Source organism: Electrophorus electricus, chromosome 11, assembly GCF_041902795.1.
Source record: "Electrophorus electricus isolate QZ-2024a chromosome 11, ASM4190279v1, whole genome shotgun sequence".
Classification (NCBI taxonomy): Eukaryota; Metazoa; Chordata; class Actinopteri; order Gymnotiformes; family Gymnotidae; genus Electrophorus; species Electrophorus electricus.
The window spans coordinates 16,901,754-16,915,396 of NC_137507.1; the positions used below are offsets into that span (position 1 = coordinate 16,901,754).

The window sequence follows — 13,643 nt, forward strand, 5'->3', positions numbered from 1 at the left end:
ATGTCCTGAAGTATTTGGACGAGTGATGCATTTATTATCTTTTGATTCTAGGCTAAATAACAAAAATAAAGCAATCATATGTTTAGGGTAGCCTAATGGACAAAACTCAATAATCGGAATTATTTATATATATATATATATATATATATATATATATATATATATATATATATATATATATATATAATATATAAATTTTATATTATATATATATATATATATATATATATATATATATATAATATTTTTATATTTATATATTAATATTTATTTATTTATTTATTTATTTAAAAAGTTGGGGGGGGGGGGGGGGGGGCACCACGCTGCAGTGGTTTTCCAGAGGTGCAGTGTCAACCCGCACGTACGCAGTTGTGGAGTGTGGAAGTTGCCCATTTGGTGCATTGGCGCCTGTCTTAGTGTTTTGGTGGAATTTTCTGTTATTAATATCAGAATCCTTCATCATTTGAACGCAACAAATGCAGTTGTACAGTTGGCAATGCTTATGTTGAACGTGTACATGAATATAGTGTAAGTTATTTATTGATGAATGTAAAAGAATTCCATTTTTGGCATTTTGGATTTGGTGATTAATGTTCACCACTGTGTGGCGCAAAGTTCACGGCTTTACGCGCAGACACGCCTCTTCTATATCGTCACAGTGTCGTGATACCCATTCTTCTCTACCGGTTTAAAACGCGGATCTAGAGCAGCGTGGTGAAGATTACCGGCATACTTCAGTACGGGTCAAATCAACCAACGAAAAGATTGGGCCGAACGTTCAGAAGCGTCTTTTTGATTTTTGATTTTAATACTAGGCTTCGTTTGAGCTAGATTTAGCTTTCGTTTGCGTTTTGCGTACTTGGCGACGCCTCCGAATTCCCGAAGCCGGTGTGCTGTGAACAAGTTTCTCGCTGCGGTTTCGCCAACACCAAGGAATGACTAGAGAACTCACACAGAACAAAATACAAAAGACCTGGATTCCGTCAAAGGATGAAAAAGCCGCTGCCCCCCGTAAATGTAAGACCGAGCTCGTCTTTGTGATCTGGTGAATTGCGTGTTGAATTGTCTGCTGGTTGCGCACATCCGTTTTATCACTCTCTAATATTTTAGGCTGTTAACACATTCAATGTAATGAGCTAAAGCGATGGAACTGAGAGATGTATATCTATATCCTAAACGATACATAGCCTGCACATCCATATAAGATTCCTTCCTCCTATTTGGGGGGATGCGGTTCTGCTGCCTACACAAATGCCGGTAAGCACCGTGTAATGGTACGTACGTGACGCGCGCACCGTTAGTTATGAAGGCGTGAGTTATTCGGGTTTATTCTAACAAACAGGTGACCTGGAAAATGTTATACCTGAAATATTCGGAATTCAAATAGGTGCGTGACAGCATAGGATACCGGGAACTTACGGCTCTTAAAATGATACTGTCTAATTTCACCGTATGTGCTTTTTATTTACTCTTTTGACTGGCGTCTAAATATGTGTTTCCCCCCAAACATATTATGCATATTGTATTATATAACATATATTATGATAATTTCTTGAGAAAAAGTGTGATTGGTTAACAGCGACTACACGGTTTTCCTTTCCCCGGTACTGAAACGTAGGTCAGGCTTACTGGAAATAAAGAGAGAACGAACTCCGCAACTCTCGCAGCTCGAGGCATATTTACTGGCTTACAGACAAATGTAGGAAGTACAGCAGCGCTTACTCATCGGTTTGCTAGTTACAGTGACATAATCGGGAGCTGCGTCTTGCTGTCTAGCCTAACTGGGGGTGCCTAAAGCCATAATGATCAGGACGCATGCGTATACAAATGCGATGCAGTAGGTGAATTGCAAAGAATAAGCGCAAATTTTTTTAACAAACGCAGCTTCACCTGTGTGTAGCAGAAACGATAGCCTAGATGAAGTAGGCTACATCTAAACTAGTGTAAATGATTCGACTGTCTTCAAAAATACAAAACAACAACAACAAAAACCCAACTAAAATAATCTAAGCTAGTTCACACAATAAATGTGTTGTATCAGTGACAGATGCATTATGTCATTCTTAATGAGTGGCGGGTTCTGCTGACTGAGTGGTTTCAAGTAGCGCGATCACCTGCTGAGAACTTTGGGCTCCGTTGCTTTCATATGTGAGCTGCCCGGAGGGCCCGGTGGAGACGCGCGCTTCGTCACGCAGGCATTGGCGTCCCCCCCCCCCCCCCCCCGCCTCCCTCTAGGAGCACCTGAGGCCACTGTAGGTTCAACGAGGTTATGCTGCATCGCGGCAGGTTGCAGAAAACCGCCTCACATAAATGAAGAAGTATTTCAATTAAATTTACAGATTTGTGGATTCACTGGCTTATGTGTGTGTCCTGACTGGCCCATTCTGTGAGCAGCTGGCTGTAGAAAATAACTAACATTTCTTGCTGGGGGAAAAAAAGACATTTCACACGTTAAAAAAAGTTAAGCGTTAACCTTTCATGTCGGGATGTGTTTCTTTTTTTTATTTTGCATAGGACAGTAAACAGACTGTAGGTGTTTGAGTATCTGTTCTTGGCGCATCCTCTGTGGGTGTGGCCGGAGAGGCAATTGGCTGGAGCAGGTTGGCAGAGGGTAATGGGAAGAGATGCCCACAGACGGCCTGGGCACGTGCCGTTGGAGCACGTTGATGGGCACTGGCGTGAGAGAAGGGTGGGGGCGAGATCCTCTCTTCTTCCCTTCATCCCTGCTCTGCTTGTGCTGGCAGTGACTTGCACATGCACACACACACATAGATGCAGACACTCACGTGTGTGGTCAGAGTGACCTAATTTGGGATGACCCGGGGGGGGGGGGGGACACGTCTCGTGCAGAGAAAAAGTTAGGGGAGGATGAGAAGGGGGGGGGGTTATTGAGTTTACATACACTCACACACACGAGAGTAGACACACGCGCTTATGCACACAGATGTGTACTTGCACATGCATGAGTGCACATGCACACGTACACATGCATCCATTCTGAGTAATATGATGGGTAGTGTGACATGCTGTGTACCAGCATCTAATTCATTTTTATTCTTGTATTTAGCCAATGAAGTATGAAATACTACTCCCTTTGTCCTTTTTCTCTTGCAGCAGGTGGGGGTCCTTACTTGGCCAACCCTCCCACGGTCATAGTGATGGTCGGGCTACCCGCTAGGGGCAAAACGTACATTTCAAGAAAACTCACACGTTACCTCAACTGGGTTGGCATGCCCACCAAAGGTAAACTTGGAAAATTCAATAGATTCTCCTGGAAAATAACACATGTCCTGTTAATTAATGCTAAAGTTATTCAGCTAAATTCATATATTAATCGTCGTGTTTGGAATATTGCACTACAGCTAATGTTTATTCAGTTTAATTTTTTTAATTATGCATGTCTTTTTCCAGTCTTCAATGTTGGCGAGTACCGCAGAGAAGCAGTGAAGAACTATAGCTCCTATGATTTCTTCAAATCAGACAACAAGGAGGCAGTCAAAATAAGAGAGTGAGTTACCCCCTCTTCAGACTAGCAATTGACCCCAGTCACATTAATGGCAGAACGACTTATTATTATTTACTGTTTTATATATTAGTTCACATACTGAGTGATTTTTTTTTTTCTGTTCTTGTAGACAATGTGCCTTAGCTGCTCTCCGAGATGTCAAGACTTACCTCACTGAGGGTGGTCAAGTTGCAGTAAGTATACACGCTCTCAAAACATGCACACGCACGCATGCACGCTTGCATGCATGCAAACAGTGCAGAGTTTTAGATGTCATTGCCTGCAGGTTTTTGATGCCACAAACACAACCAGAGCCAGAAGAGACATGATCCTGGAATTTGGAGCCAAGAATGACTTCAAGGTCTGTCATTTGGTCTTGGCATTCAGTAGTACTGAGGCAGAAAGAGGCTGCTATGAAAACAGGCCTTTAACTCTGACTCCTGCCTCTTACAGATCTTCTTCATTGAGTCTGTATGTGATGACCCAAATGTGATTGCAACCAACATCATGGTATGTTCACCACAATGTATCTCGACAATGATAATGGTGCATGTGAACATGAGTCTGATGACATTTCATTATAAACTTCCTCTGTTACCAGGAAGTGAAAGTGTCATCTCCTGATTACCAAGACTGCAACAAGACTGATGCCATGGAGGACTTCCAGAAGAGGATCGCATGCTACAGAAAAAGCTATCAGCCCCTTGACCCAGATGACTATGACAGGTGTGTGCACATAGGTTCACTGTAATGCTTGTGCCTAATCACATTTAAATGGAAGACGCTCACATTCACTGCTGCATGACTGATGTTTGGAGTCTTGGCCTTCTCAGGAACTTGTCCTTCATCAAGGTGATCGATGTAGGCTGCAGGTTCTTGGTGAACCACATTCAGGACCACATCCAGAGCCGCATAGTCTACTACTTGATGAACATCCATGTGCAGCCACGCTCCATCTACCTGTGTCGCCATGGCGAGAGCTATTGCAACCTTCAGGGCCGTCTGGGTGGAGACTCGGGCCTCTCCACCCGTGGCAGAAAGGTACAGCCAATGCAGAGCCAAGTGGCCTTGGTGAAGCATATGGTTTAGCAAATGCTTCTTCATTTTATGGACAATAACACAAGATAAGAATATGAATCTGATCCTTGTTGACAAGTGGAATGCCTATTGAATGCCTCTCTCTATATATATATATATATATATATATATATATATATATTTTTTATTTATTTATTTATTTATTTATTTATTTATTATCCCATTAAAAATAGACAGGGTTCTATGAAGGAGCTGCTGTATATTTATTGGCTGACTGACTCTCTTATCTCTGTTTCTCACAGTTTGCTTCTGCTTTGGCCAAGTTCATGGAGGAGCAGAACCTGAAGGACCTGAAGGTGTGGACTAGCCAGTTGCGGCGAAGTATTCAGACCGCTGAGGCCCTCAATGTACCCTACGAGCAGTGGAAGGCCCTGAACGAGATTGACGCGGTACATAGGCCAGGGCAACCGCCTTCTTGATGCTTGGCTTCCTTTCAGCCCACCACAGTCCAGCCCACATCGGAAATGTTTCTAATAAGCCACACCGTGTGTCTGCAGGGTGTGTGCGAGGAGATGACATATGAAGAAGTGCGGGAGCGGTTCCCTGAAGAGTTTGCTCTGAGAGATCAGGACAAATATTACTACCGCTACCCAAGTGGAGAAGTAAGTCTCATAGATTCAGGAATAATCAGCAACCATAACAAGAGGCGCAAAATGGCTCTGTTTATTATGCAACATGTAAAAGCCAGCAGTCCTGCATGGTGAACTGTGTAGCACGTAATTCTGGATTCTGCCTATGGTTTCTGTTGAGCAACCTGGCACACTTACACAAACAACACTGCCAAGATTCCTACTTCAACTTGTCACTTGTGTCCAGTCGTATCAGGACCTGGTGCAGCGGGTGGAGCCAGTGATAATGGAGCTTGAGAGGCAGGAGAATGTTCTAGTCATTTGCCACCAAGCTGTCATGCGATGCCTTCTTGCCTATTTCCTGGACAAGAGTGCAGGTAAATCATGCCTACACTGTCATCAATTATTGGCTGCTGCTTTCCAGCTGCCCCTTTTTGATTGGCTGCGTAATCTTACTCACCCCTGACCTTCTGGCTGCAGATGAGATGCCCTACCTTAAATGTCCGCTCCACACCATACTGAAGCTGACTCCGGTGGCCTATGGTAAGACACTTGCCGTTATTAACACCATTATTAATGACACTCAGACCCTAAGCAATAAGGCTTTAACCCTGAGACATTTTATTTATCTTTTAGGCTGCAAAGTGGAGTCCATCTTCCTGAACATTGAAGCCGTAAACACACACCGGGACAGACCCGAGGTAAAAAAGCACTGCTTTTAAAAACACAAACGCGAACTGTGCCCCTCAAAGTTGGACAGGAGGCTGGGTTTCACTCGCTCCTGTTGACCACCTGTTGGCTTTGTTTCTCTAGGAGGTGAAGCGAGGTCCGGTCACCTTAATCAGGAGGAACAGTGTGACTCCTCTCACCAGTCATGAGCCTGCTAAAAAGCCTCGCGTTGATGCCCAGGACGGTCACGCGACCCCTGACCTCCCTCCGGCCCCGCTCACCTTCTGTGCCACTGCAACTCCCTCACGCTGTCTACACAGGTGCGCCATCAATGACTCTCTGCTATTAACATGTGTGTATGTGGGCATGTTCACCAGCCTGCCGCTGCTCAACCTCACGCATTGACTCGTACACTGCTCTATATTCTCTCTCATAACTCGATAACCTTCTAGCTTCTCCATTCCCTTCTACCTCCCTGGCTGTTTTTTCCAACTATCTTCATACTTCAGTACTTGAGTACAGACAAGCTTGAGGACTTGTCTGTACTCATGTCTATTCTTTGCATCTTCCTTATTTATTTATATCTGATGGGCCAGCTCGTGTGGCTAATTTAAATGATCACAGTATTCAGTCTTCTATAACAAGCATGCTAAGAAAGTTCAGGAAAGTTTCACTGCCATTTAGAATGTCACTCAAGCCTCCTGCGCTTTACAGCATCACTTAGTAAAGAATGCCTGGGATTATTCCTCTCTGCCTAGTCAGTAGTACATAACACCTCATTCTGTAACCTTGCAGTGCTGCCGTGTGTGTATCAGCTAGGCTCTTGCCCATTGTCTGTTAGCTAGTTGACACAGATTAACCTCTTTCCGGTCTTTTCTTTTGGCTCTTTGTCTTTTGTCTTCTAACACTTGTCTGGTCTGTCTTGTGTCTGTGGCTCTGCATCGTGTGTCTGAAGAAGGATCATGTTCCGCCACCTGAATGTTGTTCGTACTGTTTCTTGGGTAATATCAGAGCTTCTGGCGCACAGAAACACTGTTCTGAACGCATTTCTCACTGAAGACATTTAAGATGTGATCAGTACAGACTCTCAGGGGTGGCAATTACTGGCATTTGAGTGAAGTGGGACATTTGAGTTCTGATCACTCTCATGAACGGAGCATTCCACTGAACGAGGAAGGTTTTGCCCACACACAGGGCTTTACCATTGCTACCTCACATGACTTCCCACAGGGAAAATACTTTTTTAGATTAAAGTGAGGGGAAGGGCAGGGAGTAAGTTGCACAACTAGATGGTCTGAAACCTACACAGAATCTATATTTCATGCCAGGACAGGTTTGACTTAAAATAGCACAGGGGAAATGAGAAGAATTAATTTCATTCAGAGTTCAGAGAACACAGTCTGACAAGAAAGATTTAACACAATTCCTATCATATAAATCATTATACATTTTGCTGCAAAACATATCAATTGATCAAGTCAATATTCTGTTGTATGTCCTTATACATAGAATCATTTCCACCAAAATATGATGGAGTGAGGTATTGCATATGCTTACTCTCTGTGTGCGTTTCCTGGCGAGACCACTGCTTGAACAAACCGGCTGGCCCAGCTGACCCTTAACAGGAGACTAATTGCAGTGAAACTTTGTCCTCTTCCTGTAGAACCTGAAAAGGTGTGCAAGCGAGAGCTGCGACATCCCACGCCTCTGTCAGAGAAGAAGATTGCGTATGACGTCTCAGTGGCTGCCAGACTGTGGCCTGCCCAGTTCTCTCTCAAGAGTCCAAGAACCTTCAGCTCCTCCTCTTCCCCTGGTCAGGAAGCTCGCATCAAGTAGCTATCTGGCCGTGTTTAAGCCTCCAAAGTAGCTTATTGATCTGTGAGCATTCTTGCAGGCCTGCATGCTTGCGAGAGCTGACAAAGGAAAGAATTTAAGGGGTTGCTGATCCTGAAAAAGCCACATTCACACCACCATCGCGATTCGAAATCTCCACTTCCCCTCCTGTTTCCTCATAGGATACCGCTCATCACACAGCTCCTGGGTGTGGGGTGAAGACACTTCACACCTGTGCAGTCATGACACCCCAAAGACCATCTATGGTTGTGTGGGTGTGTGCTGACTCACACACTAGGCCTTAGGTTGGGCCACATATTCATATGCTAAATAACTAATGAAAGAAGTGACTGCTCCTTGTATGTCATTTCATTGTGATCTCTGTGAGGGTTGTAAATGCATCTCCCTATTCTGCTGCTGGCTATTTGGCAATTGTTTGCTGTAGCTGTTATTAATGCACGTTTTTGAGATTTTGTCCCATGCACTGAGAGATGATGCTGTTTGTATGTCTGTTTAATGAAGACATATTAGTGCTAATATGTATGCTTGATAAAGGTGAAAGTCATGGGTGTATGTAATGGGGATGTGTATGTGTTCATATTGACAGGATATTTATTTTTGTACAGTACATGTTGATTGTGAAGTAATTTGTTTGATATAATAATAGAAAAACAGAAAAGCTTTTGTACTTCATGTACAATAAATTCCTAAGAGTGCCTAGTCCTTTGGCTCTAGGGCCAATAATGCTTTATTGTATGTATGTATGTATGTGTGTGTGTGTGTGTGTGTGTGTGTGTGTGTGTGTGTGTGTGTATATGTGTGTGTGTGTGTATATATATATATATATATATATATATATATATATATATATATATATATATATATATAAATCTCACACATCAGATTTTTGATTATTTCAGCTTTGTAACTCCTTAGAAATGACAGCTAGAAAATTAAGCACATTAAAATACAATATTTGATATTTTATTTCCATATAATCTTGATGTAAACCAAATGTTTACAGATTTAATTCCAAAGTATTTGTACCTGTACATTTTTTTTAGGTAGCGTGCAAAATTTCTAAATAGAAATCAATACAGAGGCAAGCTTCACTGTTAACACTAGCTCAGCTGTATTGGGGGTGGGGAAATATCCTGAAGTTGTTTGATGTTGAGATGCACTTTGCAGAGCCATGATTCTGGCTCATTTTGTTAAACAGTTTTGTTAACATGATGTAGGTGCAATGTACTATATAATTCTTAACTCTAGTAACAATTATTCCTAATTATTGTTGTTTGCTTCTGATACTTGAATTCTGTATTTTGTAATGCTGTATATTTTCTCAAACTATTTATTTATTTTTAAGATAGGATGTAATTTACATTTTGCGTTAATCTTTGCTGAGATTATGGCTCAGATTGTCAAACTAGGCTGTTCTTTTAAGAAGAACAGCAAACAAATTTACAGTTCTTTTTTTTTTTTTTTTTGTACTTTCTTCACCAATAAAGAAGGAAACATTAAGACATCTGGCTTTATTTGTTTTTACTGCATGCAGTTTAACTTCCCTTTCTTTCCTTTTTCCCCACAAAAGGTTGGCCAGAAATCTTCCATCCCACTGTGCACTCAGACTTTTCTATTTACACACAGAGTCCAAAATTAATTCCAAGTCTCACCCACGCTATGATAGTGTTTTTTATGGGTGTAATTACAGTGCTGTAATGGTTGCCAGGAAAACAGTCCCCACATCACCATACTGCAATAATTGAAATGACTAAGAACCTGTATTGCTTCTGCCAAATGTTTAAAGCATAATTCCACATTAAATCTGGATTCTTCCCATCACATAATGTTTTTTCCACTCCTGGGGAGGCACCTGTACCCACTGGAGAGGTCCTTCCTTATTCTGCATTACTAGCATCAGTACCTGAGGTGATATTCAGTGTTCGTGATCCACTGGAGATAAAGTCTGAGGTAGTGGGTTCTGAGATAGCATCTGAATAAAACATTTCGGATGCTGCGATTTGCCTGGCTGTGAGCCATATGTCTGGTTGTGTGATTCCTGTTGTTCTTCTTTGACCCCTTTGACCCCTTTGACCCAGCACTGATGCTGTTCACAGGACTGCTGACCACTGCTGCTTTGCCTTTCACAACATTCCCAGTAAACCCTTGAAACCCTTGTGTATGAAAGGCCTTGGCGGGCAGCCAACTGGGAAATGCTAGAACTGGCACACATAGCTTTGGCTGTCATGCCATGTTCAGAGTCAATAAGGTGAACTGTTGTGCCCACTGCGACACTAAACCGAACAATAATGTTTGTCTGTCGAAGCCGCATGTTGGAATGTGCAATTTGTGCAAAAGTGGAAGCTCATGGTATGTAGTATGCTCCTTCCCAATTTGATTACAGAAAATTGGCAATGTACTGTGACAAAAAACTAACATAAATTTGAACTTTATAATTACTGTGTAAACTTTATAATAAATTCATGCAATTGAAGCAACTGACATACATAACAAAAATGTGCTTATGAACATGTATGTATTTTATGTATAAACAAACTGAGAATACAGCAGTTTACCAGAGTGAAAAAAAAAAAAAAAGTTTAATCATTTTCTGTATAAACAATGTTCATTTGAAGTGGGCGTATTCAACAAATATAAACTAATACACATATCCTAACCAGGACCTTAATGATAAACAAAAATAGTGACAATATTGCGTACATGGAGGCATGTTGTTGTATAGGCAAACATGGTTGAGATACTTGTCATTTCAAAAATCATCTGTTTGACATGGTGATTAATCGTTATCAGGTCAAACTGTTTTAACTGTGCCTGATGTCAGGGTAAGGAATCTGTATGGTGACTGAAAGCAAGGGATATCCCGTTTGGACCTGTAAGAGAACAAATCTAAACATCACTGGTGCAATCATACAATACCATGACTGCAACCCCTCTATTGTAACATAATCAAGCTGTTTCACAGAATTGTGCAACAAAAACTGCGATAATACTTCCACTTCAGTCCTCAGTCCATAAAACCTCAAACCAACAGTTAATATTACAGAGGGCCTCAGAGAGACTTGGTGAGAGAGCAAGGGCTTTGCACTGGTCTGAGGTCAGCAGTCTAACTATGTGTGTATGTGTGCAGTCAGGCTATGTGTGTATGTGACTGCTGTCAGGCATGGCACAGTGTGCTGTAATAGTTATTTATAGTAGAGTGTCCAATCAGACTGAAGAATTAGCATGTATCTTATGCCTCAGTACATAATGATCTCATGGTAAATTCAAGTGTTTGCTAATCAAATAGTTTCAATGCTCAATGTAATATTGTAAAATCATCCATGCATTAACTTGAGGAGAGTAACATGTAATCTTAATTCATGTTAATACAATGGCTGGAAGGAACTTATGCAGTGAAGTTTGGCAATGATACTGAAACCACAGCTTCCTGTTACCACGGTCAGCTTGTAAGCATCCATCTGTCTCACTCTCTCATAGAATGCATTTTTCAGCATACATTTAGATCTCAGAATTTTTGGCAACTTTTTTTCTTTCTCTTTTGCTCAGTCACGTGCACTATGAATGTGACTTCTCACAAGTCTCCCTCTCATCACATTTACATCACTTTAGGAATCAATGTGGGGAAGGGAAGAGAACCTCTTGTATGAGAACGTTCACAGAGAACACATTTCCTTTATAAGCACACCATGCAGGAGAGGGAATAGGATAAACAAGGTGTGAAGCCTCTACCCGTCTCAACTGCCATGGCTACTCCCACCTCCCCCTGATGTCACTTCCTGTAGCGCACCACACCACCACCCTAGCCAACTACTTCTCCATTGCCACTTAATGGATGTTCTGATGCAGGATGGGTCTCGGACACATGCACACCTCGGGACAAGACTAGGATCTCTAGAGTTGGACTAGACATGAATTGCTTATTTTTTCATTTTTTATTTTTCAATTTAAATTGTTATTATTGTGGTGACCATTGTCAGCCAGAGGAGGATGAGTCTTGGTTCCTCTCAAGGTTTCTTCCTCATATTCTAGGGAGTCTTTCCTTGCCACTGTCGCCCTTGGCTTGCTCATTGGGGGATTGGACTTGGACATTTGTAAAGCTGCTTTGTGACTCTTGTAAAAAGCACTATATAAGTACATTTTTGATTTTGATTTGAAGTAACATGGTTTCAAGTATTGCTTTGAACTTCAGGAAAGCTAGGAAAAGTAGCTACCAATTCACCAAAGCTCACACACAAATGCACTAAGCACCAACTGCACCTAGCTTTTGCTGTAGATAGTGTTCCAATGATCCATTTATGCCTGTATGCTTTAAAAAGAGCTATAATTCTCTTTATGGTGATTAACAGGTTGGTTAATTACACTGGTACTGAACTTGGCTTTTCATTCTCCTTAGTTTCATGTCATTATCCAACAAAGGATTTCAGTCCTTGAGGTTTTTCTGGTTGAAGGCAAAAAAAGTCAAGGGTAATGACACACAAAAGTGAGTCATCAGGCATGCATTCCTGCTGTTGCTGTGGTTCTTTATAAAGCCACTGGTCCTTTCTTTAGTCTCCATGGAGATTAGCTGTTGACAGGGCAACTAGGGAACCAATCAGTAATTCATCAGACATGGATTTTCTTGCATCATGGGGCATTCTGCACATAGTACAGACATTTGACTTCGTATGCACAGAAAACCGGAGCCCTGGTGGCTCTTACCGAATTCATGGTCTGAAAAAAAGTGTCCCAAATAATGGAACCAGATGCTGGCCCAGTCAGGAGATTAGAGGTTTTGTTCTTGGTGGGTGAGTTAAAAGGAGAGCAGTATTTTCAATAAAAGGAAACAGACGTGATAATCCTGCACCTCCCTCACATCACTGCCCTCTCCCGAGGGTCAGGACAATGAATATGCAACACAGTGCTCAGAGAAACATGAAAGACAGAGACATACTAATCAAAAAGGGAAATTGTACATGATGACAGCAGTGACCAGGGAAACATGCACAAGATTTATTAATCCAAAAGAATAAAGGTGCATGATAACAGTGATCTAAACAAAATCACAATGCCAGTTTCATCTCTACATCCTTCACCTGCATTAATTACAGGTTAAACATCCTTTACTGGACATGTGCTAACAAAACAAACAGAACAAGTCCGAGCAGAACAGGAAAGAAAGAGCCATTCATAAAACTTCATTCGTTGTTTCACAGGACATGACGACGTAATCTAAACTGATACAGTAAAGCTAGTGTTGAATCTGAAATGGGATCAAAGCGAACTCTGTGGGGGGTTGAGCGTAGCCTTGCAGAATTGAACACTGCCGATTTGACTGTGTAAACTGGCAGCAGCAGCTATGAGGCGTTCCGTTACGCAGTCATCTCCCTTTCCCTTAATCCTTTGCTATGCATCTCTATTTCTCTCCCACATGGCTGTATAACTGATCCTCCAGCTGTGACGAGGTGTGCTAGGGCTCACGTACTCCACTCGCTCTGCTCGCCCCTTTCCCGCTTGCTTTCTTATATTTTGCATTTCACTGTGGGCAGGCCAACACATACAAACATACATACACAGGGAAAGCTATTTAAGATGCTTTTTTCTTGGACGAATAGCCTACTTAGCTTTAAGTACATTTTAGCTTGTGATAATGTTAGCATCAGCGAACAAATGAAGCTCACCCCAGGAGATTTGTGCACAGGTACTGCATATCAACAATGGTACACAGTGCAACTTCTTCCAGTAAGTTAGTTTTACATGTTAAAGTTATTTTTTCTTAATTTGGTTGTGCTAGGTTTTTTCCATACGAACAGAGACATAATATAAGTTTAAAATTTGTAAACACATTCCTAGGACACATTGCATGTCCCAAAGTGCAAGCAATTCAGAGAGCTATTCAGACATCTTGCTGTCCAGCATGTTCTGTCTGTCATTTATGAGGGCTACTCTCCACAAGAGGTGTTGCAAAGTCA

General features: G+C 41.8%; 1 protein-coding gene across 1 annotated transcript; it reads left to right on the forward strand.

Annotated features, from left to right (window-relative positions):
- The first annotated feature begins 692 nt into the window (after positions 1 to 692).
- On the forward strand, positions 693 to 9,197 carry pfkfb3 (6-phosphofructo-2-kinase/fructose-2,6-biphosphatase 3). The gene is made up of 15 exons (XM_027020692.3): positions 693 to 1,017; positions 3,115 to 3,243; positions 3,412 to 3,508; positions 3,636 to 3,699; positions 3,792 to 3,866; positions 3,959 to 4,015; positions 4,107 to 4,231; positions 4,339 to 4,546; positions 4,846 to 4,992; positions 5,101 to 5,205; positions 5,420 to 5,549; positions 5,653 to 5,715; positions 5,809 to 5,873; positions 5,986 to 6,161; positions 7,505 to 9,197. The coding sequence occupies exons 1-15, from the start codon at positions 936 to 938 to the stop codon at positions 7,509 to 7,511; spliced, it is 1,530 nt and encodes a 509-aa protein (XP_026876493.2). The 5' UTR covers positions 693 to 935; the 3' UTR covers positions 7,512 to 9,197.
- Positions 9,198 to 13,643: the final 4,446 nt, after the last annotated feature.